Consider the following 27,551-nt stretch of genomic DNA (forward strand, 5'->3'; position numbering starts at 1 on the left):
TCACCCAAGTATATTGCGAAGGAGACTTACCTGCTGGGTCATGGATCGAGAGCAAATACAAAGGTCACAGCTATACCGTGTGTCAGTAGCACTGTGTATAACACACATACTTGTAGGTATGTCCTACTCTGACCCTTCAAAGAAATCTCCCGATCTAGGTAAACAGTTACATACTTATAGGTGGAGGGTACATACCTAAGTAGGCATTAACGATGGCACCCCCCAAAAAGGCTAGTGTGCTGCTGATAGTGAGCCTAACACCGTCGCTAATGGGCTCTGTTGGGCACAACTAGACGTCGCGAGGTGCCCGGAGGTCATGTGCGACAGGCGATTGGGGCCACTTAGGCACCTACAAAGGGGCCACTAGGCCTCGCTTCAGGGGGGGTGTTCGGGCTCTTCCCGTCGTTCCCGTCCCTCCTTCGTACTCCGTACAGGCACTGACAAGACAACTGACAGGCTCCCAAGACCACCTGCAGGTAAAAAGCAGGCACAGATACGTAATCTTATCAGATTTGATTGCCGAATCACTTCTCCGAAGCTCGCCCTCCCTGGCAAGCCTGGCCAGTTAGACGGTTGTGGCCGTTCCCAGACGCACCACTTGTAGCCCACTTTCAACCTTGTGTCACCACCCTGCTCGCCTGGTGCGCACCCTGTCCTAACTGCGGTGAGGTTTCTCCCACGTTCGTCTGTTTCTAGTCACCGTGTCGTGGCCACGTCTCGTCTGCCTTGCTAAACGCTGCTCACTACTCCTACTAGTCTAGCCATGACTCGGACCTAATATAATGCTATGCCCTCTGGGTTGGGTCAGGCTTTAGATCCTCCTCCTCCTCCTCCCCACCTCTCGTCCATCACCAACCCTGCGCTCGAGCTCTCTACATTCTCCTCGCCCTCCTCTCCTCCTTCCCGTGCACTGCAAGATGCTGCTGGGTCAGCTGAGTTGGGGTCCCAATCTGAATCGGGTACTCCTCTTCGTCAGACGCTCGAACCTGTTGCCTCTCCGGTGACAGCACCCACCTCCCACACGATCCAGGGGCGCCGAGGGCTGGTTTCCCGTGCGTGGAATGCCATCATGTCTCGCGGCTTGCTCCTGATACGCTCCTCCCCGGCCGTCGGCACGGGGTCATATGGCACGGTCCAGTTGGTAAACGACAGGTCAGGCTCGGACCTGGAATCGGAAGATGAGGAGGATACGCATCGTGAGAGTGTCTCAAGGAAGCGTCGTGGCAAGAGAGCTCGGTCCGCTCAGGATCTCCGGGACGGTCAGGGTCGTTCCTCAGATGAGCGACTACTCTATCAACAACGACGCAGCTCAGAATGGACGCATCGGAGGTCCTCCTCTTCCGTCGCCAGCGAAGTCGGGATGGGCCTGGACGCCAAAGCATCCTTCGCCAACCCGGCGATGGCCGGGAGCAAGGCAGAGTCTTCCAACTCGAGTGCCCGCACTGCAAGTCTTTCAGATGTCGATCAAGAATACATACCCTCTACAGAAGATCCCCCGGACAACTCTCCATATCCAGAGGTTCGAGCCTCAGTGCCGGCCACGGACAACACTGCTTTATCAATCAGCACCCCTCGAATGTGGACGCTGTCTTTGCTGTTTGCAATAGGCGGCTCAGCCACCAATCTGTTTTTCTCGTTGAGGTATCCGAGTGTTGCCATCACTCCGGTTATTGCTCTGGTGCTAGTCCATCCCATGGGAAAGCTTTGGGATCACCTCCTCAAGCGCGCAGATGACCAGGAACAGTTTTTCGTCAATGGCTCACTTCAGAAGGATGATATTCCAATGTTTCAAACGCGACTGCGACGCCTGCGGCTCTGGTTGGCTCAGGGCCGCTGGAACGAGAAGGAACACGCTTGCGTATACATTAGCAGCAACGTCTCGTTCGGATTCGCCTTTGCGACCGATGTCATTGTCGAGCAGCACAAATTCTACAAGCAGGATGTTCCGATTCTGTATCAACTTTTACTAACCATTTCAACTCAAATCCTTGGCTATGCGTTCGCCGGACTGACCAGAAGGTACCTCGTCCGACCTGCGGCCATGATCTGGCCCGGCACGCTGATGTCAACGGCCATGTTCAGTACAATGCACAAGGACGAAAACAAGCCGGCCAACGGATGGACCATTTCCCGTTACAGATTCTTCCTTTACGTCTGGGCTGCAGCGTTTGTATGGTATTTCTTTCCAGGACTGCTGATGCCGGCATTGAGTTACTTCAATGTCGTTACCTGGTTCGCACCCAAGAATGTAGTCGTCTCGAACCTTTTTGGCGTGGCTTCGGGACTGGGACTCTTTCCCCTGACCTTTGATTGGGCTCAAATTGCCTACATTGGATCACCCTTGCTCACTCCCTGGTGGGCAGCTGCGAATGTTGTCGGCGGACTCATTCTAGTCATGTGGATTATCGCCCCGATACTTTACTACCGCAATGTCTTGTTCTCGGGATATCTGCCGATTCTCTCCTCGGCCGTCTTCGACAATACGGGCAAGCCCTACGACGTGAGCAAAATCCTGACGCCGAACTTTGTCTTCGACAAAGAGGCCTATGACAACTACTCCAAAGTATACCTTCCCATCACATATGTGCTCTCTTATGGGGTTCAATTCGCTGCTCTGACGGCGTTGCTTACCCATACAACCTGCTGGCATGGCAGGGACGTCTGGCGACAATCCCAACAGGCCTTCCAAGAAAGACAGGAAAAGAGCAGTGCAGGGTACCAGCCTGTCCCAAGCTCTGCGGAGAATGGTCGATACGACCCCTCTCTGCGTAGGGTTGACAGTCAGTCTATTAAGGCTGGGGGCGAAGACGTCCACAACCGTCTCATGAAACGTTATCAAGATGTGCCAATGACATGGTACGCTCTAACATTCGTCACTATGCTGGGCGTCGGCATCTTCGTTGTCGAGTACTACCCGGTCCATCTCCCCTGGTATGGTCTTCTCATGGCTCTTGGTATCACCACCGTTCTCTTCATCCCCGTCGGTATCGTCATGGCTATCACGAACCAGCACAGCAGCCTCTATTTGATCTGCCAGTTGATCTGTGGAGTAGTCTTCCCCGGCCGTCCCGTCGCCAACATGGTTTTCGTGACCTATTGCTACATCTCCTCGGCACAAGGCATCAAGTTCTCCTCGGACCTGAAGCTGGGCCATTATATGAAGATTCCACCGAGACTGCTCTTCAAGGTCCAGATGGCGGCCACCTTGGTTTCGAGCTTGGTACAAATTACGGTTCTCAACTGGATGTTTATCAACATTCCCGGCATCTGCACGCCGGAGGCCATCAACGGATTCAACTGTCCCATTGCTCGTGTCCACTTCAACGGGAGCATTCTCTGGGGTGTTGTTGGACCACAGCGCTTCTTCGGTCCTGGTGCTCTCTACCGACACCTTGTCTGGGCTTTCCTCATCGGCTTCATCGCACCGATCCTAGTGTGGTTAGTGGGAAGGAAGAGCACGAAGAAATCCGTCTGGCGCAGGATCAATCTACCTGTCCTCTTTGGCTCTCTGTCCTGGATCCCCCCTGCGACGGGCTTGAACTTTTCGGTGTGGGCCGTGGTATGCTTTCTGTTCAACGGACTTATGAGAAGGAGAGCCCCTGGCTGGTGGGGCAAATACACCATGACCATGTCCGCTGCACTCGACTCGGGACTGGCTTTCTCATTGCTCATTGTCTTCTTTGGCTTCGTATATCCAGGTTGGACTGAAGGATTCAAGTGGTGGGGGACAGAGGTCTACAAACAAGGGTGTGACTGGCGCGCGTGTCCATGGTTGAAGCTGGGTCCAGGAGAAAAATTCGGGCCATGATTGAGAAGAGGTCTAATATCTTGGAGCAGAATGCTTCCGGAGAAGCACGAAAAACAATACTTTTCACGATCCACCAAATCACACAATATGAGGACAGCAGGCAGCCTGGGAAAATCCAGACCAGCCAAGACGAGCTGAGCCGATATTCTGATGCGGCAGGAAATACCCAAGCTATATAGGATGCTGTATGGGATTGCCATGGCTTGGTTGGGGAAGGCCCTGCGAAGAAACACCACGGGTCATTCATTCCAGCACAATGATACGCGAGAAGGATAGGGTTGGACACGAGTCGGTCACCGGTTCAAGTATCCATCTCTTGTTTCCGCCTCTCGCTCCCTCTCTTGCACACAACACACAACACACACGCGCACGTACATATGAGGACAAAAGAAAATGACGGAGTATGGGTTGGGTGGGCAGGCTTGGGGAATAACCTACGAAACAGAAGATTTCAGGAGGGGGCGGGGATACTACAGGTCTGTCTGTCTCAGTGACATGAAGGGTTCGGGGGAGAGCGACGAGTGACATGAAAAACGAAGCGCTGTCATGTATTCTTCATCCTTTCTTTCCTCTCTCTCTCTTGGATTCAATTCACCGTGTGACTATCAAGCAAATCCGCGATAGACAAGGAAAGGTTGGCTTGCTTCTGAGGCCTGTCTGTTTGCCTGTTTGTTTAGCTCTTTTTTTTACTCTTGGTCCTTCGAATAGACTTGAAGAAATAAAATATGGAGCCGCTTCGTTTTGACCTTGGTTGGGCATGCATGCGTGCCTTTTTCTCTTCTCAAGAAATGTCCTGTGTGTGCGAGCTCTCTCCTTCTGTAGCCTCGTCTGTCTACGAAAAAAAAGGAAAGAGAAATGTGAAAAAAGCCTTCATTTGCCCTTCCTGGCGACAAGCCTCTGCTCCCACCACGCCTTGATCCTCTGCACGTCGAAGCCCATGGCGACGAGTCTGGCCTCGTCACTAATGAACCACTCTTCCTGCTCGTCGCCATCGCCTTCAGGGTGTTGATCGCGAATACCGCCAGCGGCACTCTCCAAAGAACCCTCGCCCTCGGCTCTCTGGCTCCCAGTCTTCGGAGGGTATTTGTTCAGAATCACGTCCGCTTCGCCGTCCGCGGAACTCCTTCGCAGCCGGTGCATGACCAGGCCGCGGAACAGGGCGACCGTGCCCACGGCGGGCAGAAACTTTTGCGCGTCCACAAACACAGACACGGTGACGCCGGACGTGCGGTGCGTGATGGACGGATCGTGGATTTTGATGTGTCGCTTGGGCGGAAATGGCGTGTTGGGCCGGTGGATCAGCGAGGGGGACACCCAGGATATCAGAGCGAGGACGGTGCACGAGTAGCTTTTCTGATGCGGCAGGGCAAGGAGTGAAGCGAGGCTGTCGATTGGAGATATCGACGCGAGATTGGTAAGTCGGGTCCTCGGGTCATCGTCTTGTGGAACGGGCGGAGCGGAGAAAGTGGTTGATCTGGCGATATCGGTGGGCTGGTGATGGGGAACGTTAAGGGGGTTGTGAGTGTTAAATGCATCAGCTTCGCGGACAGCTTGTCTCTCGTAGTCATCCTCGTTATCTAGAAGTGAGTGAGTTGACGTGGACGGAGGAAGACGTTGGCTGTGAAGTTACCTTGTGTCTCTTCTTGATTGCCATTCCCATGTGGCCGTGGTCGACTCACAGTAGCCTCCTCCATGGGCGGCGGTTGCTGGATCTGGCGAAGTGCTTCCCTGCGCTGTTCAAGCCGCGATTGAGACACAAAGATAGTATCGAAACCGTGCTCATCATCTGAATCATCCTCTGACATGTTCCGAGATACCTTTTGTGTCGGCTTGGACGACTTTGGTTTACTCTGCGCGCTGCGAGAGCCAGGCGCTCGGTCATCGCGGTCACGAATATCTCTCTTCTTAGATGCGCTTCCCCCTGAAGCAGAGGACAAGTCTTTTCTTTGAGGATGTGGCTTTTTGCGGAACATGTCGTCGTGCTCTTCCCTAAGGAAGCCACCTTCGAGTTCAAGTTGGTCCTCGCCCTCAGATGTTTCGACAGGCTCTCTGTCCCGGCCGACCCATGCGCAGTCTCGGATCCCCAGATATACCACTCGACCTTTCCCACTCAGTCGAGGTGCGCTCCTCACTTGGAACCTGCGCACTTCAATGACGTCCCCCCGTTGTAGGTCGCGCAGCTCCTTCACTCTGAGGAGGGTGGGTGCTAAGACGGCCTGAATCTGGAGATGGCCATCCGAGGCTGCGAAGCGAAAGGACCATGTGTCGGGTTCTCGGGCAGCAGAGTCGATGCCGTGGTCATCGCCGGTGACGGGCGTTTCGTCTCGTTCGTCGTCACGGTCGTCGACTGCGTTTCTACGGCTACCCGCATGCGCTTGCCCAAATACGTGTTCGACTCGGAGGACCAGCGAGGGCGGGTGTACGCAGGTGCGGAGGAGTTCTGCGAGGCATCTCTCTAACTTGGGCAGGGCGGTGCCACGAGGAGCAAGCATGCTCGAAGGCGGTCCGGCATTGTCGGAGGACCTGTCGTCGTTATCGTGAATCTTTTCTATGACGGCAGAAAACGGTCACTCCGCGGGTCGTTTTCTGTAAATTGGTTACGCGACGCGTCCAACCACACGCGTTCAGACGGGTTCGCGGCGCTTACTAAGCCCTCATCTCTATCCCCTTTGCGTGCCCTTGGGTGCCCCTTGAGTGACCCTTTTCATGACAGCCTTGCAGCTCTCTCTGTGAACGGTGTATGTTCTTGGATAAAGGTACTCTTCTACCAGTAAAAGGCCCAATCTCGCAGCTTCTGAGACCATATCGAATATATCAGGGATGGACTGAATGCACTGAATCAATTCTAGAACATCTGGCCTATGGAGAATATTCGCGGGCTGCACGACGGCAGATCTACGATGTTACACAAAAACATCCCTGGCTCGCGCTGGAAGACTTCTCAACGCATCTTCCCGCATATGCAGACTAGAAATGCACCAAGACAGCGCCTTCGGTAATGCGGGGTGTTCACCTCTACAAAAGGCGAACCACATATCTGGGGAGAAGCGAGTCTGGGGAAAACTGCAGGTCCCCTCACTCCGCTTCGGGAGATTGTCTTCATCGTCCCGGCTGTTGTAACACGTTCTATTGCGAGGATATTCTAGAAGATTTGCAAAACTCAGTGGCTTTTTCGCTTCGAGCCATAGTCAAACGAAATACCCTCTCTTGCGCGTAGCACCCTTTCTGCTTCTATCTCTTCATTTGAAACAAACCAGACCAGCAATGTCGCCAACCGAGGTCTACAGACCTGCGTTTACAGACCCTCCTGGCACGAACCTCGCAGGCATCCCGGTCTCGAACCTCAAACTGTCCTCGCCATACGTGAGCTATGGCCTGCCGTACCAGGAAGCATGCGCCAAACACGTGCGCGAGACCTTTAACGCCTCGCGAGTGTACATTGTAGCGTCTGGGACCCTCTCGCGCGAGACCGACAGGCTGGACAGGCTGGTCGAGGCGATCGGCAGGGACAAGGTCGTCGGTATCAAAAAGGGTATGACACCGCATACGCCGTGGTCGGAGATTCTGCAAATCACGGCCGAAGCGAGAGAATCCAACGCCGACTGTCTTGTGACGTTGGGCGCTGGGAGTATCACCGATGGCGCGAAAATGGTGACACTTGTGTGTCTCTCTCTCGGATAGCCCCTTGGGGAGTGTTTTGACTCAGAGTGCTAATCTAATATCCGTGTCCAGGCACTTGCAAATAATATCCGAACGGCAAAGGAGCTCGCCAGATATTCTTCAGAGAGCACCGACGTCCCTGCGACGGTGCATGAGCCGAAGGTGCCACTGATCACGATTCCGACAAGTCTCTCCGGTGGCGAGGTATTCAATACCCCCTTTTATACTTCTTGAATTGCCTCCGTCGAGCCATGCGCTGATATGACCCCCAAAGTATTTCAGCCTAGGCGGCGGCACGGACGACTCTACAAAGCACAAGGTCGCGTTCCTGCATTCCGGCATGGGCGTGAACCTGGTCATTCTCGACCCGGAGCTGTGCATGACGACTCCGCCGTATCACTGGCTCAGCACGGGCGTCAGGAGCCTCGATCACTGTGTCGAGGCGCTGTGCTCGCTCCAAGGCACAGAGACGTCCGATCGAAAGGCTGAGGAGGGCTTGAGGCTGCTGGTCCCGAGCCTGCTCAGATGCAAACAGGACCCCGAGGACCGCGAGGCCCGGCACAAGTGCCAGATGGCCGTGATCCTCGCGATGGACAACATCCGCGCCGGGGTGCCCATGGGCGGCAGCCACGCCATCGGACACCAGCTGGGCCCGCTGGGCGTCGCGCACGGCGTCACCAGTTGCATCCTCTGTCCCGCCGTCATGAAGTACAACATCAAACACGCAGCCGGGAACACGGCGATCATCGACCGCCAAGCCAAGGTCAGAAACATCCTCTGGTCCGAGCCGGTGGTCGCGGCCCTTCTCGCGCAAAAGGGTCTTGGTCAGGACAGTGCTGATCTCGGCGATATCCTCGACGTCATTATTCGCGCGTTGGGCCTTCCCAGGACGCTCTCGGAGCTGGGGATCCAGAGGGACGTGCTTCCCGGTCTGGCGAACCGCGCGTTGGCCGACTTTTGGTCCCCGACCAATCCGGTCCCGCTGGTCAAGGCCGAGCAGGTCCAGGAGATTCTCGAGGCTGTCATGTGAAATGCACGCAGAGAGACAGAGTGATAGAGAGACACACAGAGAGAGAAGGTGGGTACTTATGACAGAGAAGAAACCTACGAGTTCAAGCGATGATTCTTTTGAGCATTGCAAGTCATTCAGTCATGCGATCCAGATTCCCTGTGAGAAATTCTGCTTATCACGTTTTTTGAGATTTTTTTTGGACTATCCCTGCTGCCATGACTTGGTCGTCTTCCCCTTGAAACCCTTCGAGTCGAGCTCAGCCATCTCCTCCCTGCTCAGTCTCCATCCCAGCGCCTGCATGTCATCGGTGGCCTGGCATTCCCTCCTGATCCCCACCACCGGGATCGCGCCCTTGCAGATGTTCCAGTTCATACCCACGGCCGTGACGCTGACGTTGTACTTGGCGGCGAGCCGTCGCACAACTCGCAGAGCCGGCTCCAAATGCTCCATCTTGTAGCTGCTGAACCGGTACTCCTTTGCCGGTGGGTTTCCCTGCGTGTGTTTGCCCGACAGACGACCCTTGGCGAGGGCCGAGTAGGATTGGAACACAATGCCGTGTTGCTTGCACGCCTCGAGCATGCCTTCGATCTCGGGCATGCGTCGCAGAACCGAATACTCGCACTGGTTGGTCGCCAGAGGTATGCCGTACTCGGCCAGAGCGTCTTGCATGGCCAACATGTCCTCCACCGAGTAATTCGCCACGCCGACCGTCTTGGTCATCCCCTCCTCCACGCACTTGGCCATGCCCTCGGCCGCTTGCTTGATGGAGCTGACGTGGGCCGGCCTGTGCACCAGATAGCAGTCGATGTAGTCGAGGTTCATCCTCTCCAACGTCTTCTTCAGCTGCTTCACTGGTGCGTCGACCGGGTGAATGTTGTTCATGCCCGTGTCTACAACGTCGGGTAGCCACTTTGTCTGCACGATGATCTGTGAGCGGTCGACCCCGCAGCTGTGGTTGTTGACCAAATCTCCCAGAATCCGTTCACTCCTGCCGCTGCCGTACACTTGAGCCGTGTCGACGAAAGTCATGCCTTTCTCGAGACACGCCTGCCACGCTTGCCGGAGAGAAGGCAGTTCGTCGTCCGACCAGTGGAAAGTTGACGTGTCTCCCCACGACCACGCGCCCCAGACGATCAAGGGGACCTGGACATCTCTCCCGTCCTTGCCGCGCAGTGTGTACCGAGAATCCAGCCGAGGCGTGAAGTCATCCGGCAGAACATGTTTCAGCCCGTCGTAGGAAGCGGGCAGTGGTTCAGGTTTCGATGCATGGGACTCTGACACCGCAGGCATGCCTGATGTGAGTCCAGCCTGCAGGATCTTCTGAGCCATCCTCACCGATCTCAAAAAGTTGTCTTGCGAGTGCTTGAGAGGAGGGCTCTCGAGAACTTCGCGGCGGATAGCGCACCCAGGTACATGCTCGCCACGAGCCCAGTGCACTCATTATAGGAGATAAAGGAAAGCACGGAATCACTTGCAACTAAATGTAAACGTCACAGTAATGATTGGCGGCGAGGTTGAGAAGTACCCAGCCGTGCCAGCTATTAGATCGCATCACTCATCCGGTTTCCCGACCCCAGCTGCCAAGGGGCGGCTGAGGAGAGAAAGTATAACGGGCTGATCAGACTGCGATATCCGTAGTACTCGTTGGATACACAAAGCGTCTCTTCCGTCTCTGTCATGTGCCGGTAGAAAGTCGGCAGGGCCACCGACTCTCATGTCCAAGTAACACGGGTGCATCCATCGATCGGGTCCCTCAATCCCCCTTGATAGGGGTCAGTCGTCGGAATTACAGCCAGTGCATCTGTTTGCGGGAAAAGACTTCCAGGCATTGAGCCGTCCTTTTACGTCAGGTCTCGGGATGATCCACGTCAGGTCATGTCGGGCTGCTTGGTCAAAGGCGTTCAAGGCTTGGTGTTCCAACCCAGAGGAACAGGTTTCCTGAAAATGTCGGCTGTGTAACGTGAAAGCAATTCTCACCAGCGTTATATGGGGGATAGAGCAGCCTGTCGCGAAAGATGTGCGCAAACCACATCCCAAGAGGCTTACAGTGTCCCTGTCAAGTGAGCACGGAGTTGCTTGCTCGCTGACAATTCAAGGACAGAAAGCCTGCTCAGTCAATCTCACGGATGTCAAGGTTCGCAAGGCCCTTTTACGACTACCATAATATTTTGAAGGTCACGAGCCATCAAGATCAACAAGAAGTCAAAAGAGATCCAGAGTCACGAGACTATAAATGCCAAGGCACTAGCAGGGTTCACCTTAGTAGCTAGCGTCGCTTGCGTCGCTACCTCCCGGGACTTTGAAACAATCGTGTTTCGCATTTACCAGCCTTCCCCATGTTTCTTTCGGCTGGCGATAACGATATCGCTAACGCTTGCGCCCCTATCACCCGCGTCGTCGTGATAAACCTGATTGTTGGAACCGGGTCAGGAGCCGACTTGCGAGAAATGATAGGTCGACTCTCAGCGCGACTATTCAAAGCGGCACACCGGAAAACGTTTCAAAAACCCATGTATATTCGTTAGAATGGTGGTAAGTGCCCTTGTTGCTGATGGCTAGCTCTACTAGACGCTCTCTGTCTCTCTCTTTCTCTGTTTGTACCTCTCCTAGCCCTCCTTTCCCCCCCCTTTATTTTCTAGGCTTCCGACTGCAACTGCGTCTGCAACTCCTTCCAAGTCGTGGCGACAAGGGGACATCCAACACCACTCCCGGCGCCTCCCCTAAAGTTCTGTAGGGTGATGATGCACGTCTGAAGACGGGTGAGCTGGTCTTGTGCAGAATTGCCTGTGCCAGGATTAGTGGGTTGGACTGCAGTGAGGATGTGAGGGATTTACCAGATGGGAAGGCCATCCCGGCTGCGACAGAGTCTTCGACGGCACTGGCGAAAGTGTTCAAGTCGGGTGGGCAGTTGCATCTGTTCGATGTCAGAACTCGTTGTTGTTGAAGCAGATGTCAACTTACGGAATGTTCACTCCATTGTCACCGACGCAGTTCGCAGTCCCGTCGGTTGCCTTGACACCTGGAGTAATGCCGAAGGGGGGAATGAGCGAGGTATCGACTGAGCCAGAGTTACCCCCTCCAGAAGCTCCCCCATTACCTGCCGCGGTGGTAGCAGCAGCAGGGGGAGGAGGGGCAGCTGTGCCACCAGCTGGAGGAGCCGCAGAGGTTCTAGTGACGAAGGTGCTGGGGGCGTTGCCATCGCCGCCATGGTTGAAGAAACCACCATTGTCACCACCTCCACCGCCACCACCGCCACGTCCTCTTTGGGCGAGAACGGGAATGGCCGGGAATGCGGCGGCGAAGAGGTACACAAGTGCGAAGCGCATGGTTGGATGTATAGATATTTGGGTATTGGTTCGTTGAGACCGGAGGCGTAAGAGGGTATGCGCTTCGGGCTAGCCGGGCTTTTCAATCGCTAAAAGGAGTGTGTGGAAAGCGAGAGACGGTGTATATACTACCAGTAGTAACCGCAGAATGGAAAGAGGCACGACCTGCGTACAGAGAGAAAGAGAGAGACAGTAAGGATTGTGATTGTCAACGAACGGTTTTGCCCAGAGTTGAGAAGGGGCGGACTCGGTATGGGAATGTGATTGCAATATATACATGTTTGCCCTGGACATGGAAAGCCACACTGATTGACAACAGGACTAGCACTGCGCCTCGATGGAGAAGTGATAGACGTAGTACTACGCAAAAAAAAGCATGGCTATTCTTTGCGCTCAGTCTCACAGTCGTCGTGATGCCGTTTTTGCAAATGGCATTTATTGGATGTTGAACGGATAAACCCCTGTGTTTGACACGGCGCAATAGGGGAACCCCCCTTTTTCGCGTTTCACGTTTCGAAGATGCTGGTCTGCTGCCCATGATTGGTTGAGGATCGATCTGCACTTGACCCTGCATTCGGACGTCCGTGGGAATTGGGAGAAGGCCCTTGGAGTGAACAAACACATCGCCGTGTCCTTTGTTGGTCGTCCTGGTGGCATTGGCTCTCGGACGAGGAAATAAACTTGGACGTGGCGCATACAGAGACTCGGAGACCCCCCGGGCAAGGCTGCCCCGTGTTTTGAAGGGCGCTTAGATAGAGCCCGTCCTTGGCACACGCTTCGATGACTTGCGATAACACTTACCGAGAATGCGAAAGATCTGGAAAAGCATGCTCCCGTAACAAACCCACATATTCTGGGGGCAAGCGAAGATGCTCTGTGCACAAAGCCAACTCAACTTGAACCTCAATACCATACATGTTAGGCATGACCACTCACTCCGTAGTACGAATACCACGAAGTACTAGTTGCCGTGTCAGAGACACACGTAGGGACTCCATCCCCATCGTGCCTAAAGACCACTGCAAGTTGCGACAGGGATGAAAAAAAAGGAGGTTTCTGACAATTCAAATGACAAAATTCCCTTGTCAATTTTCTGAGACAGCCAAATGGCCTTTTCAAATGCCCGTCGCGAATTCGCGCTCAACCTTCACGAACCACATCTCTGAATGCTAGACAGAGACCGTGCCAATACTCCGTCTCGTCGGCATTGCTCCTTGTTGTTATCGATTCGAGCCGAGCGAGGCAAGCTTGACCCCTGCCTCAGGCCCTAGGATTCAATCTGGATTGCGACTGCTCAAAGAGTACTACTAAGTACTTAGTAGCCAGCGACAGGGCAATTCGATAACGACGAGTACTGTTAGCAGGATAGCTCGATCACATAGGGACATTAAGCACGGTATCCTGTTGTCTTACCATTCTCTATTCGCGGATACATCACCACGAACACGTGCGCCCCAGAAGCCAGCTAGACCATTTTGAGCGATTTCAGTGACGCGCTTCAAAGTTCAGCATTCGTTCATTCGTTCTTGGTACTGCTGCACACTGTTGGTCTAACAGAAGCAGTCTGCATGTGCGGACTCTCATCTGGCAATAGCATAATTTACTCCTGCACCCTGAGGGACTAACCACACCTCAGTAGCACTACTAAGCCATACTGGTTGAGAGTTCTCTGTCAAGTACTACTGAGTGAGTACGCTTATGCTTGTGTCTTCCTCCATCCGCCACAAAGATCAGGTCAAAATCAATTTCTGCTTGTTCTTCATGAGGAAACTGCAAGATCTCGTCGACACTGGAGCTGAGGCTGAGGTGAGACGCACTCACTAGCAGTGACGGTGTTCTGGGGGGAGTTTCATCTGTGACCAGAGGCGGAATAGTAACAACCAGTATAATCACTTTTCTGATCCTGGATCTTGTGGTCACAGACATGGACTCAGGAACTAGTAGCTCAGGACCATCCCAGGTCCAATGGTGTGGGAGAATGCCGTTGAACGCTCCTTCCACTGTAGTACCACTTGATAGTACTTAGTTTTACCGTTGTGTTACAACTGATATCAGGTAGAGCGGCTCAGTGCTGGGCCTCTCATCTTGTTTCCCGACACCCTGTAGTAGTAGTAGTATGCTAAGCCTCGTCAACAACTGCTTACAACGATGCCTTTGGCGGATGGATTGCGTTCGAACTTAGCGCGCCGAGAACGCGTCTTGTCCTTCTGGAAAGATGATATTGTACGCATAAGCATTCTAAGAACTTGCTCCTCGGCCCTAGTTGTTTGATGCTGTATAGATACGATTTTGATGCTGCTTTGATATGGTTCTGAGACTGCGCAGATATATCGGACGCACGTGATGCAGCATTGACACTGTATTAGTATCTTTGTTGTGTGTATACTACTACCAAGTTGTAGTATCAAACTCTATTAAGAAGCCCATAACCCCTGAAAAGTACTACTTAGTAGTACTACTATTCTAGCCGCCAGAAAGGCGAAGCAGAGTCCTTCTGATCTTTGTTGGTAGGAGACAACCCCACGGCTTCCGCTACTGGAATAATGCGGAATATCTGTGTTGTGGTAAGTACTAGTAGTACTGCTATGGTAGTAAAGTATTCACTGTCCTGTCCTGAGCTTGCATTTTGTTTCCTCAGGGACCTGGATACTTCAAGTTGTACTTGGCTATGGTAACCCTAAAGCCTCGCATTTATGTCAGGAAGGCTTTCAAGACCATCTACTGCTCCATTTTCAACGTACTAGTACTGGTAGTAAGTAATATACGAAGCCACCTTCAAGTTTATCTTCCCTCCTGTTGGTTTCTGGACCTTACAAGATGTTATAGGGCTGAAGAGAGCAAGGAAGGCGAGGTTTGGCACTATCGAGAGTGTGTTCGGGTATGTTCTAGCTGAACCATCTAGTCTGACTTGTATGTCGAGATAAGTACTAGTAGTAAGTAGTACTACTAGAATTGACATCTGGAATTTTTCTGTTGCCAATGATATATGAGCCAAACCACAGAAAAATGACTTCACCATGGCAGGATCCACGTTGCTATAAGACTCGAGCACTCATTCTGCAAACTCGAGGTCATATGCCAATGTATCGTCACAGAGCTCCTCCCTCAACTTGTGGACTCTATATTCCGGTCAGCATGAGCGCAACAATAGTGCTTTAGTATTAGAAGGTGAATTCCCCAGGAGGCTTTGTTCGCGAAAGCCTCGACGGAAAGTGGGGAGGCTCAGTGATGCCAACGTACTCCAGGTGAGCAGGGTGCTCAGCGTAGACCTTTACATCCTCGGCCTTGTCCAAAATCGCGACTAGCCCACAGTTGAATCCCTGACTTCTGTGCGCAGTCGATGGCAACGGTGTATTCACTTCGAGCTTCCGCAGGCCTGGGACCTGGCCGACCATGGCTCTCGCTTTAACACCCAAGTTTGAGAGTTGGACGGGTGTTACCCCGGGTTTGAGTTTGAACAGGACTAGGTTTGGGTCAGCATGAATTTGTCTAGGGCCGACTATACAGACGGGAAAGGCAATGGGGCGATCTTACTTACCGATGTGATAGATAGGCATGGTTGCGGTCGGGTTTTCTGGTCGTAGATGATTGAGACGTGTGGGAAGGAGAGCTGTAGGAGGGACTCTCTCAGCGATGACAGATATGGACGGGTTGAAGTCGCAATTGTGCTCGGGGTCATTCCCGATTTCAACGGTCCATCGGCCGGTGGTTGATTCCCAACTTCTCCCGAGGGCCGCAGTTTCGCAGTTTCGCAGTTTCCCCTCATCTTGTCCGGCCCATAATCCACTAACCAGTTCCGGCTAGTCAACATCACCAAGGATTGTCCGAAGCTTGAAGCTTGTTTGCAAGGATTCCATGTTTGCACAACCGCCATCCTCTTCGAGAGACTGCGAGCTCGCTCTTGGGCTTCGTCTGAATGTGACGCGGGAGTCCAACAGCTAGACCGTACGGTAAACTTGACCACAGCCCGGTTGGTCACACTAGAACTCGCTCGAGATGCGATCTCGAGGCCTATACCAGACCCAAGGTGCTCTTCAAGAAACGTGCAGCCATTGCAACATCCGCCGTCCAATGGTATGAATAGGTACAGTATATGAGCTGAAAGGTGGAGATGTCACATCCGAGATGTGGTCGATGGGATGGCCGAAGGAGGCAGCACCGCGAACTGGCAGTCGTCCAGACCGGGCAGGGCAAACTGTTCAGGTTGAGATAGGTCGAGCTCTCACCTTTGATGCCGCAGGAGCATGTAAATGTTCGCCGCAAGTGGGGTGGAAGTCACAAACAACGCTTTGACTTCACAGCAATCGATGTTATCGCAATGTTTGACGTGAAATTACAGAGGCAGGTCTTTCAGGTCACAAAGTCTTCTTTCTGCCGCACCCTTGACTTTCACTGTGTTTTAGAATTGCCACACAAATCCTTCTTCTCAGTTGCCAGTCTATCTGATAACCTTCATAAGCCTACCACCAAGTTCGATGGAAAGAAATGTCCAAACCCAGCCCTAACGAGCCTCTGGGCTAGTTGATGGCATAACAATATCGATCAACCACACGCAGTTGACCTCCTCAACACCACCATCGGCTCTCCCTGACCAAGCTGTTGCGATCACCTACGAGAATCTCATCGCCTATGGACACCACGAATGCCAAACTGCTCCGTGCAGTCGTCAACCACGTGGTTCTTCCGCCCAATCTACCCGAAAAAGTCGACAACAACCTTGAAGAGATTAATCGGGATCTTCTGCTGCGCGTCCGGGATGCCTGCCTTGAGTTGGATACAGTCACCAAAGGCGAATTCCAGCAACAGTTGGGCCTCCTACAGAGCTCACTGGATCATTGTCAAAACATCCACGCCTCGGTACATCTTGACAGCCTTCAACTCCAGCGTGCATTCCGGAGACTGCAAATCGGAGAGGTTCTCGTCATTCACATTAGCGAGCAGAACGCAGGACTCTTGGTTAGACATGGTAACAGGTAAGCAAGCTCAACCTCAAGAACGTTGCTTCAATTGCAGTCCTGACAAAGTCTTCAGTTCCTTCAAGGACCATGTCGTTTTTGAAGCCTTTGAAGTCTCTGCAAAGTCCCAAAAAGTTCTCGAGTCCCTGAGCGCACTGCAATGGGACTTTCCCACCTCCGCCGCGGCTATACCGGCTGATGTCTTCGCCGACGAAAGCTTCCAGCAAAACCTTGCCGAATTTCTGCAGAAAGCGAGTCTAGAAAGAGTCGATAGATTTGGAGCGGTCGTTTACAAAGCCAACTCACCGGCCCTTGAGACACGGGACACAAACGACCCTGCTCTAGTCACTGGTCTATTGATCACGTTGCTGGAGGGGATGGGCCAGCTGACCGCTACCTCTCCCATCCGCAAACGTGTCAGAGACGAAGTTTGCCGGAAAGACTCGGGCATCCCATGGAGAAGATCGCCGTTTTGGCTGCTTCTGCGGGTGGGCATCTTGCGTCTCCTGGAGCAAGCGACATGTCATTCGATCTCAAACGCCCTGTACAAAGCCCTGATGTGTGTCCTCCACGCCAAATTGTTGGGTCAGGTAGTCGGCTCTCAGGCTCCTGAACTCAGCCATCTCCTCCTGAGAAAGCTTGGTCGACGAGTAGCAAAATTGGAGAAGGATAGAGCTCTTGTTCCAGCTTCAGAGTCCAGGATATCACACGCTTACAGTGTCCTTTTGGATAATCTTCGTCCTTTTTTCTTTGCCACGACAAAGCATGCGACATGTCAACTCCAAAGCGTCTGGAACAGTCACAAGTCGAAAATTCGGCGTTGGATCACTCCACTGAAGACACGACAGGCCAGACCGGAGCACATGAAGCTCAGCTTGACGAATAGCGCTCTTTATTTTGACCACCTGAATCAGCACCCACCTCTCAGGATCGCACACGGAGGATCATATGCCATACCGCCCACACTGCTGGACTTTCTTAAGAAGTACTCGGAGCTCACGGAGCTGGAGGAAGGAATCTTGACCCGAAACACTCCAGTCGTTGCCGCCAACCATAAGACGTGGGTAGATTCAAGCATACAGCTTGCAAAACAAATCGAAACTTACCTTGGCAAATCGATCGACTCATTCGAGGTGGGAACAGAAGATCGCAGTTGCATGATCCTAACGACAATGTGGCTATGGGTTGCGATGGACAATCTGCTATGTCGCTTTATGCCCGAGTTCTCCAGGTCCAACCCAGTCTTCGCCCCACAAATTCTTGACTGTCTACGGCTTTCCTCGTACTCTGACCTGCGTCGCCTCAAGCAGGTTCAGACCTACCTTGCTCAGCGTCACTCTGGTGACACGGATACTGTCTCCTCGCGGACCGTCTTGGACCCTCCTATTTCAGGCTGTTTTGCTGATCGGTTCTACGAAAGTCTGCCCTCACATTCCGAGATTCACCTACTGCATCAAAGTATTGAGCAGACAGAGCAGACACGAAAGCAGGAGAAAGAGATGGAATGGACAGAAAAAGATACGAATCATCGACAATTGATGAGAGAGATCTCCGCCGCGGTTTGCCAATTCACCTTTGTTGGCCCCCTGCTGATTCCAGAGCATGATGAACACAAATGCAAGAAATGCATCTTGACGAAAGCTGCTGCCAAGCTTCGTATAGAAAGAATTGAAAAGCCAATGCCTCCAAACCGTGGTGAAGGAAGAGCTGTACTGCTGGAACTGCTCTGCCCCGCCGCTTACGCTGCATACCGCGAAGCCACATGGGCTATCGTCGCCAGGCTTGCGCTTCCAAACATTGAAAAAACAAAGAGTGAACCTCTCACCATGGTTGAAGGCTACTACGCCGAATTTCGCAGAGCACGGCGGCCGAACGCTAGCAAGAAAGGACTCACTCTGGCCTCCCGAACGAAATCGTTCTTGCACACGCACTACCGATTCGCAAACTTCCCCATTTCCTGGGAAAGAGTTACTGTCAACAATGGACTAAGATTCGAGTACTACGATTGCACACGTAAAGTGTGGCTTGCCGAACATACACATCGAGTTACATTCAGCCACCACTGTATGATTCCTCTCCCTCGGCACAGCCCTTTTGCCAGAATCGCTTTCCCTCCTAGGATTCTACCTGAAAATGGTGACAATGGATCCGCTAAAAGCGTATGTGTTACTCGTCGGCGAGCTATTGCGAAATACTTGAGTGCTGATGCCGATATCACATCTAACGAAATCCTCGCCGGGCTGCCTCGGTGCCCTCAGGCTCTCGGTTTTCCAGAATTCCTGGCCTTTCAAGGACTCATATGCGGCAACGGTCGTTTGTGGCAGGCGATTCTTGTTGAGCTAGGCTCCTCGAATCTCAACTTCAGCTCCGAGGCAGTCATGATTTTGACTAAATCATTGATTTGTCGAACCGGTCCTATGAGCGAAGACACGGACCATGTGGCAAATGCTGTCTTTCGCGATCCTAGCTTTTGCAGAGCTCTGTTGAGCCAGACTGCACGACGTCTGCAGATGATAAGCTCAAACCCAAGTGAGCATTACTGTATGGAAATCTTGATCAGCTTGATCCTGAAAGTGGATGCTGTCGGAGACAACGGCTCGTGCGAACAAACTTCGCAGTTGCTTGAAGTGGCCAGAGGAATCACCATTCAGTGGATCAGGATGCTCCGTAAGGAGTTCTGTAACACAACGAACGACAATGCCTCCGCGCGAATCTCATATTTGATTCTGTGGGCTGCTTTGTTGTGCAGACGAACATTCTCCGTATTCACCCAAGGACAGCCGATGAGCCTCCAACCGTTGACGATTGATGTCGTAGGGGTGCAAGACAACAACACAGTCCTCATTCCTTTACCAGCACTGACCTCACTCCTGGAATCTTCCATCGCTCTACACGAAAATCAACCAGTTGATCCAGAGAAACTCCAACCCATACTTCGCAGCACGTTGATTCGCGACATCAAAATGATTTTCCGTCTTCAGGATTGTCTGGAACGTTCGCTGGAGAAGTATCCCAGCTCTTTGATCATCGCCGCAGTCCAAGCAAATGTGATGAGCCGTGAAGCTATATCTATCCGATCGACGTCATTCAGTTTTGTGGAGAATTCAGACGGGAAGTGGGCAAGCTTGAAGCTTCCAGGCAGTCGACGCACGGAACCGCAAGTCATCCAGTTTCACCTCATTGCAGGAACGGTTCTGCTAAACGGTAGGACTGTCGAAAAGGAGCTTCCGCACGAGATTCGCCGCTCGGCAGGACTATGCCGCCTTTTCCCACACCAAAAACTCATTGTCTGGCCCTCCGCTGCCCATGGAATGACCTACAAGGTTGGTTTTGACATCGAAGGCCACGAGGTCCACCTCGGATTTCGGCAGGATGTCCTCGTTGTCCGTGCTTGGACGAAAGATGCAGTACTCGAGTTCATACCGGGTGACATTTTCACGAATGAAGCGTCCTCTGATATTCCCGCATCATTGATTGAAAGTTGTGTTCATTGGCTCAACTTGGGCGAGAATGTCATCGAGGTCAGGAAGGAGCCGCGAATATGGAGATCTATACAGTCGAACTGGAAAATCGATCTCCGCAGCTTCATGGCCAAGCGCAGAGACTCGATACTACTTGATCCAGGCAGTAACCTCGTTCATCACTTTGCGAGTATGTTCAAGGGGTTCGAGGATCCACGACACATCACGGTATTCCAGCCTCTTCGGGGTGCGATTCAGGTCGAGCTTCGTCGCTTCGAGCTCACTTTCTTTGTCAACATCGACGGCTTCTTGGAATGCCAACAGTTTCGGGCGGAGATCGACGTGAACCAGGATGCAGGAACTTGGTATGGCCTTACCTCGAAGATCGTCCTCCGCGACGTCGATAACCGGAGACGCCGAAGTGTCATCGTGCCATTAGGATCTCCGACAGTGCAGCGTAGAGGAATCCATGTGAACGTCGAGATTCGAAACAGCGATCCTGTTTACGCTCGTTACTTCTTGGACGACGTACTGGGAAGGGTGACCTGTGCATCAGAACCGAGACTGTTTTACACCAAAGCGTTGCTGCACGCATATACCTCCTTCTGTCTTCCAGACCCGCTGACAGGTAGGACGGGGACTGAGGAGGCGTGCCATATTCTGCAGTCCGGGAGCTCTCAGCCGTATGGACCGCTCAATGACGCCAATAGACAGCTCCTCGATACCATTGCGAAATTGGCTCCAGTGCGGCAATACTACCCGCCAGACCTCCGGAGGCTAGAAAAGGTGTTATGGAACGAAAATCTCACATGTTGCATACAGCATGACCAATATCGCTCGCTCGTTGCTGAGATCAACCAAAAGTCCGTACTACTTTCTCAGTTTGACTTGGACCACGATATCGCCCCTGAGACCCAGGATTTATCGGGAGCAATGGACAACGTGGACACTGAAGAATCCATTCCGCATCTTTCTAAGAGAAGTCAGGCTCGTCAAGGGCTTTATCAGCAGCCCCGTGCAGCGACGACCAGTCCTGGAGATGCTCCGGACCTGTCCTATAATCCACGTGGTTATCAAAACTACCAACGAAGCCAAGAGCACGTTTTCCAGGCTGCTCGCTTGATTCATACGTGGCCAGCTAAAGTGCCCTCTCCAACATTGTTGTCGTTGATGTTTCAGAACTGGCCTTCTATCGGTGGCTATGGCGACGATTCTGTCAGATTTGAACCAGTGCGGCTGACGGAGTGCCTCGATGTTGATCTTGCCTCCTCTTGGGGCCAGTTGGTCAACTTTTATCGCATGGAAGGCCGCCCGGAAGCAAAGTACAAACTCATTTTTCTGACGGCCCTGATATGTTTCAGAGAAGAAATCAACATGAGGGCAGTCCAGACCCTTGTCGCCTTCGCAATCCTGGATGATCTCAAGAACATCGACTTACCGTCTTGGCCTTCGTACACGCAATTCCGCCCTGGGTTTCGTCCAAAGACTGACTATTTCCGACAACTGTTGATCCCATGTACCCGATCCTTCTCAGCGGTACAGATACTATCACATACTCAGAAAGACAGGAAGGCTGTCGATACTGCAAGAAAGGAGCATGAAGCTAGAGCTCTGAAACAGCTCGATGCTCTCACAGAATTCGCGTGCCATCAGTGGCCATGCCCTCAGCCGAACTTCGAAGGGTTTACAACGGATGTCTTAGACTTGGCCACAGCTTCGGCATTGATTGCAAGAGAGTGGAGTGCCATGTTTCGAAACCACGAATTTGAAGAGCATATACAGCAAGTTCAGGATGTCTTGGATAAACATCGCTCGCCCCTGCCAACAAGAAGGAAGATCCAAATCAATCACTCTTCGTCACCATCTGCGCCACGAGGATTTCCATTGATATGCTCTCACTTGCTCGAGAAGGAGGGGCCGAGGATGGCAAATCAGGATGCCGTGGTTCAGAATCCAGCTTCCTGCACAAAGAGAACAGCCGTCAATCACACCAGTCACGACATCCACGAGTTGAGACGGATTGTTCAACAAATGCCTATGTCAAAATCCTTTGTTAGGCATGAATACCTTCGCGGCCTGCTCAATTCGATATCGGCCCTCGAAAGCCATCGAGCAAGACCTGTCGAAGAAATTTCAAGGTTTGATATGAATCAGCTGAATCATTTTATCGCCGAGGCAGAGAATGCAGTGAGTTCGCGATTTGATATGCTGGTACAGGCTTTCCAGAGAGACGAGCCTGGAGCGACATGGCTTCATGCAGTTGGGATGTGGCCTTTAACAACCTATGTATCTGTCCTCGAGACTCTGCGCAGCAACAGTTCCATTCCACTAACAGCATCAATGCGAGCCGCTGTCGTTGATTTTGGCGTTGCAATCACTCAGTTGCAGCGATTTCTTCGCATACAGGACGCATCTCTTCGCGGAAAGTCTCATCTTAACGAAGAATTGAAAAACGCGGGTCATTCGAATTGGAATCCGAATGAATATCCCGACTGGTTACTTCTAGAGATCGATACAAACACTCTCATCCGTCCCATTCAGGTCGAGGTCGCACTGGCCACCATATCGCCGGCGTCTGGATCAAACTCGGTACTACAACTAAACATGGGCCAGGGAAAGACGTCAACAATCATTCCTCTGGTTGCGTCTGTCTTAGCGAATGGTCAGTCACTGTGCAGAATTGTCGTTCCTAAGGCTCTGCTGTTACAGACTGCACAGCTACTGCAATTACGACTGGGCGGACTCTTGGGGAGAGAACTACTCCATGTGCCGTTTTCCCGCCGCACTCCCTCCAATCCAGAAAATATTCAGGCGTATGGGGAGATCCACAAAGCCATTTTGAAAAGTTCCGGCGTCATCATAGCACTTCCAGAACACATCATGTCTTTCATGCTCTCTGGTCAACAACGGCTGGTGGATGAGAAAACCCAAGAAGCCACCCAGATGATCAAAGTGCAAAAGTGGCTTACGAGAAAGAGCAGAGATGTATTCGATGAAAGCGATTTTACAATGGCAGTCAAGACGCAACTTATCTATCCATCCGGCCCGCAAATTACTGTCGATGGCGGCAACTATCGTTGGGAGGCAATAGAAGCCATCCTCAAGCTTGCCGAGTCACACTTGTATGTGCTGGAGCGGTCGCATGAATCGAGTATTCAACTGGTCCGTCGCGAGACTGGGGGCTTTCCGTTCACCTACTTCCTCCGGAATGACGTCCAAAATGCGCTGATCCAGCGGATCGCGAAGGACATCTGCAGTGGGCGAACACCGCTGTTGAACGCAGAGAACTTCTCTTCGTCTGAGATAGAGGCCATAAGATCGTTCATTACAGAGGCAAGACCGCATCAAGCTGTGAATGCGTGCATCTCGGACATTTACAAGAGCAGCCAGACTGACGGTAGCATCATATATCTCCTTCGTGGCCTCCTTGTTCACCGGATCCTCATCCTCACGCTGAGCAGACGATGGAACGTCCAGTATGGTCTCCATCCCCTGCGAGATCCAGTGGCGGTCCCATATCTAGCCAAGGGTGTCCCGTCACATCTTGCTGAATGGGGTCACGTTGATGTGTCATTACTTTTCACTTGTCTCTCTTTCTACTACCAAGGACTATCTCCACAGCAGCTAAAACAGAGCCTGGAGCAGATTCTAAAATCGGATGACCCGGCGAGGGAATATGAACAATGGACCCGGGACAGCACCAGACTGCCCGATCGACTTCGAGATTGGACGTCCATCAATCTTGAAGACAGCCTCCAGCTGTTGGAAATATGGCGCGGTGTCTGCCACAACATTGCGGCGATCGACTATTTCCTCAACAACTTTGTGTTTCCGAAACACGCCAAGCAGTTCAAGGTCAAGCTCCAAGCCAGTGGATGGGATCTTCCTTTAGCTGGCAGCGGAAGCAGCCTGACCACAGGCTTCAGTGGCACCAACGACAACCGCTTGTGCTTGCCGCTGACCATCAAACAGGACGACTTGGCGGAATTGGCGCATACCAACGCTGAGGTCTTGACTTATCTGTTACAAGACCGGAACCGGCAATACAGCCTTGCAGGCTGGAGAGATGTCTCCCACGGACGGAGCGTCTACCGAAGACTGAGCGAGCCGGATCTTTTAGGCAAGCTGTTTCACAAGAAAATCCGCATATTGATCGACTCTGGTGCAATCATCTTGGAGATGACCAACGCGACGCTGGCAAAGATGTGGCTTGATATCGATACAGAGGCAACAGCTGCCGTGTATTTCGACGAAAATAACAAAGCCACTGTCTTGTCTCGAAGTGGGCGACGCATTCCCTTACTGGCATCACCCTTTGCAGATGATATGAGCGGCTGTCTCGTGTACCTAGATGAATCTCACACTCGAGGCACAGATATGAAATTCCCGCCCGATGCTCGAGGTGCAGTGACGCTCAGTCTCGGTCAAACCAAAGACCACACCGTTCAAGCCGTCATGCGTCTTCGGCAACTGGCAACCACTCAATCGGTCACGTTTTTCGCGCCACCGGAGGTCCACCAGTCGATTTTGGACTTTCGTAACAAAGGGGAACACTGGCATCTCACCTCTCGTGATGTGGTGTGCTGGCTTCTAGAACAAACCTGTCAGGGCCTTGAAAACCTCCAACCACTCTATTATGCTCAAGGCCTAAACTACTGCCGGCGAACACAAGCGGAGCGTGACCACCCCCTATTCCTGACGCATCCAGCTGAGCGACTTGCCTACTTGAACGCTCTTCGGAGCTACGAACAGCATTCTCTGCAAGCTCTTTACGAGCCACGTTCGGCGAAACATCGAAAACGTGTTCGAGATGAAAAGTTCGATGAAAGTCTTACCAAGCATGTCAACCAGCTCGAACGACGACGGAAAGCCTTTCAGGACTCCGGAAATGCCGTGCACGCCTCAGCGTTGCAGGAGGTTGAGCAGGAACGTGAAGTTGCCGTGGAAGTGGAAACAATCCGTGAAAGACAAAACCCGTTATACTTCCACCCTCAGACCTTTTCCGGACTCGCCGCAGAGATCAGACATTTTGTACAGACGGGGTCGCTAAGGGCTGATGACAAGGTCTGCGAAAGAGTGTTTTCGTACATGGCTCGGACTGAGACAAGCCTGAAATATCCCGCCAGTCTCCCGGCGACCCCACAACTGCTTGTCTCTGCGGAATTCCGGCGTGCGGTCATAGTGCCTTCAGGCAGACCTAATGATGACTTCTTGGTAAGTACGTCGTATCCATCGCTGTTCTTTACTGACCTTAAACGCAGCGCGACGTCCAGTACATTCTCTGGAGTCTGGCCACAGAAACAGCAATCCTCGTGAGCCCGGAAGAGGCAGAGATTTTGAATGACCTCTGCCGGAATGCCCCGAAGAGGGTGGTACATCTTCTGACTTACGCGGCGCCTGTCACGCAGAAGATGCTCCAGTTCAACGACTTGAATTACTATGCCGTACCACCGCTCCCACTGGGCTGGTCCGCACCGACGTGGCTGAAGATCCAGGTTGGCATATTTGCCGGTCGTCTATACTTTCCGTTCAAAGAACTCGAGCAGATCCGGTCCTTTTTGGGGCTGCAAGATAGTCAACTAATCCACACCCACAATGGACTGGATTCGGCCATTGAAGAATTGCATATTGATGACGTGGGCACTTCCGATGACAACCAGACTCTTGCGAGTGAACAACAACAGATGGCCAGTGACGTGGCAGAAACCAAGCAGGCCCAGGCCGCGAAGGTGGAAGCTACCAAGATGCTGATCTTCCTGCACGCATGGCTTGGTACCAGGAGTCGGGGTCAGGACTTTACTCACACTCCAATGGGATACATTTGTGCACGGAAACTATTGACAGAGGATCACCCATTCTTCCGGACGGTCGCCGACGAATGGGTCAGGACCAAAGTCATTCACGGCATATCTGAGGACAATTCGGACAATCAGGTTGGCACGCAGGATGGCGATCAGGATAATACATCCGATCTGGAGGATGAGGAGTTGGATGAGCGGCAGAAACTGACGGAGGAAGAATTGAGACAATCGGAGGAGATGAATTCAGGACAAGAAGAAGATATCACCGTCCCGGCGGTTGATGACGACAATCAGGAAGTTACTGAGAGTGACGGTGCAGAGCTGATGTTTGATGATGATTGAAGACCTGTTGGTGACCTTGGGGATATGTTGGCTGGCAGAGAAGGTCTCGTTGGTTGTTCGAATGGCATTCGTCAGGTCAACCATCGGATGTTGTCAAACGTGCTGATCGACCAGGCATGTCCAGGGGATGGATGGAAGAGTGTATGATTTGGAAACAACATGTGCTTTGCATTGCCTCTGAGAGGTGTTTCAAAGTGTATTGAGCTGGAGCTGAGAGTCTGGGATTGAGCTTAGCTTTGTCGGTCCACGAGTCTGGCGAAAAGGACCAATGCCTCGATTTCATGTATCAAGGAACCACAGAACAGAGCAGAACAGAACAGTGTCGTGCGTTTGTGCCAGAGAAAAGGATTTCTTCCATCCTATTTACAGGTGTCATAGATCCCGCACCCAATGCTCTCGATGCATGCCGCTGGGTTTCACAGAGTATTCCGCCGTAAACATTGACGATTGCATGGATTTTTAAGCCTGTGAGAGACTCGAGGAAGGGTATGTATTTATGGCTGTGTGTTTTGTGCTTGTATGTGTTTGTCTATCCACCTCAGGTATGTTTGTATGTATGTATGTACTCGGAGTAGATGATCCCCTTGTATGCATGCCCGTGTGTGTGCGTTTCTGTCTATCTGTCGTGACCCCTTCTTCTCCGGCTCTCATTTCTCTCATCTCTCTCTATATCTCTCTCTATTGCCCTTCCGTGACCGCAGTACTTGGTAAACCAGCGTCCCCTTCCCAGAGGACGAGAACCCCTTGTCAATCCCCAAGCCTAGCTCCAGCCCCTGGACCACTTATCGTGCACAAGGCTATAGGGCTATAGGGCTGTAAGGCTGTAGGGCTGCGGTGGAAAATAGACGACGCCTGATAATTCGATGATGGATCCACCTGCGTGTGTCCAAAGCCTAGACCGTGCAAACATACAAACGTCCAAAAACAACAACAAATCGCCTGCATGTGCTCCGTTGGGCGTCTTAGGCGTCGTGCTTGTTTGCTATGCTGCATCAACGTGGCAAGATCCGGGGTTTGTGGTGAGAGCTGTGGCAGTGTGGCAGTTTGCAGTTTGATGGCAAACTGCGCAACTCGAGTACATGTCAACTGTATGTTTGTGTGATATGTTTGCTCCCGTAGTAGAAACCCATACAAGGGCCCCAACCAAGACATTGTGTAGCCATCATGTACAGAGATACAGAGATAC

The 27,551-nt window shown here is 52.4% G+C and overlaps 7 protein-coding genes across 7 annotated transcripts; 3 read left to right on the forward strand and 4 right to left on the reverse strand.

Moving 5' to 3' along the window:
- Positions 1-1,069: 1,069 nt before the first annotated feature.
- AYO21_05850 (hypothetical protein) lies at positions 1,070-3,808 on the forward strand (the record flags this gene model as incomplete). The annotated part of the gene is made up of 1 exon (XM_022655817.1): positions 1,070-3,808. One exon carries the CDS (start codon positions 1,070-1,072, stop codon positions 3,806-3,808), a length of 2,739 nt encoding a protein of 912 aa, XP_022511929.1.
- Positions 3,809-4,678: 870 nt separating this feature from the next.
- Positions 4,679-6,300, reverse strand: AYO21_05851 (hypothetical protein; the record flags this gene model as incomplete). Its single annotated transcript, XM_022655818.1, has 2 exons — positions 4,679-5,385; positions 5,439-6,300. The coding sequence occupies 2 exons, from the start codon at positions 6,298-6,300 to the stop codon at positions 4,679-4,681; spliced, it is 1,569 nt and encodes a 522-aa protein (XP_022511930.1).
- Positions 6,301-7,072: 772 nt separating this feature from the next.
- AYO21_05852 (hypothetical protein) lies at positions 7,073-8,498 on the forward strand (the record flags this gene model as incomplete). Its single annotated transcript, XM_022655819.1, has 3 exons — positions 7,073-7,468; positions 7,541-7,672; positions 7,743-8,498. The coding sequence occupies 3 exons, from the start codon at positions 7,073-7,075 to the stop codon at positions 8,496-8,498; spliced, it is 1,284 nt and encodes a 427-aa protein (XP_022511931.1).
- A 183-nt stretch (positions 8,499-8,681) lies between these two features.
- AYO21_05853 (hypothetical protein) lies at positions 8,682-9,809 on the reverse strand (the record flags this gene model as incomplete). The annotated part of the gene is made up of 1 exon (XM_022655820.1): positions 8,682-9,809. The coding sequence occupies one exon, from the start codon at positions 9,807-9,809 to the stop codon at positions 8,682-8,684; it is 1,128 nt and encodes a 375-aa protein (XP_022511932.1).
- A 1,306-nt stretch (positions 9,810-11,115) lies between these two features.
- AYO21_05854 (hypothetical protein) lies at positions 11,116-11,806 on the reverse strand (the record flags this gene model as incomplete). The annotated part of the gene is made up of 3 exons (XM_022655821.1): positions 11,116-11,264; positions 11,315-11,358; positions 11,442-11,806. The coding sequence occupies 3 exons, from the start codon at positions 11,804-11,806 to the stop codon at positions 11,116-11,118; spliced, it is 558 nt and encodes a 185-aa protein (XP_022511933.1).
- Positions 11,807-14,858: 3,052 nt separating this feature from the next.
- On the reverse strand, positions 14,859-15,363 carry AYO21_05855 (hypothetical protein; the record flags this gene model as incomplete). Its single annotated transcript, XM_022655822.1, has 3 exons — positions 14,859-14,925; positions 15,047-15,269; positions 15,345-15,363. 3 exons carry the CDS (start codon positions 15,361-15,363, stop codon positions 14,859-14,861), a joined length of 309 nt encoding a protein of 102 aa, XP_022511934.1.
- Positions 15,364-16,435: 1,072 nt separating this feature from the next.
- On the forward strand, positions 16,436-26,365 carry AYO21_05856 (hypothetical protein; the record flags this gene model as incomplete). Its single annotated transcript, XM_022655823.1, has 3 exons — positions 16,436-16,779; positions 16,838-25,436; positions 25,484-26,365. 3 exons carry the CDS (start codon positions 16,436-16,438, stop codon positions 26,363-26,365), a joined length of 9,825 nt encoding a protein of 3,274 aa, XP_022511935.1.
- Positions 26,366-27,551: the final 1,186 nt, after the last annotated feature.

Source organism: Fonsecaea monophora (genome assembly GCF_001642475.1).
Source record: "Fonsecaea monophora strain CBS 269.37 chromosome Unknown Scaff38, whole genome shotgun sequence".
Taxonomy (NCBI): Eukaryota; Fungi; Ascomycota; class Eurotiomycetes; order Chaetothyriales; family Herpotrichiellaceae; genus Fonsecaea; species Fonsecaea monophora.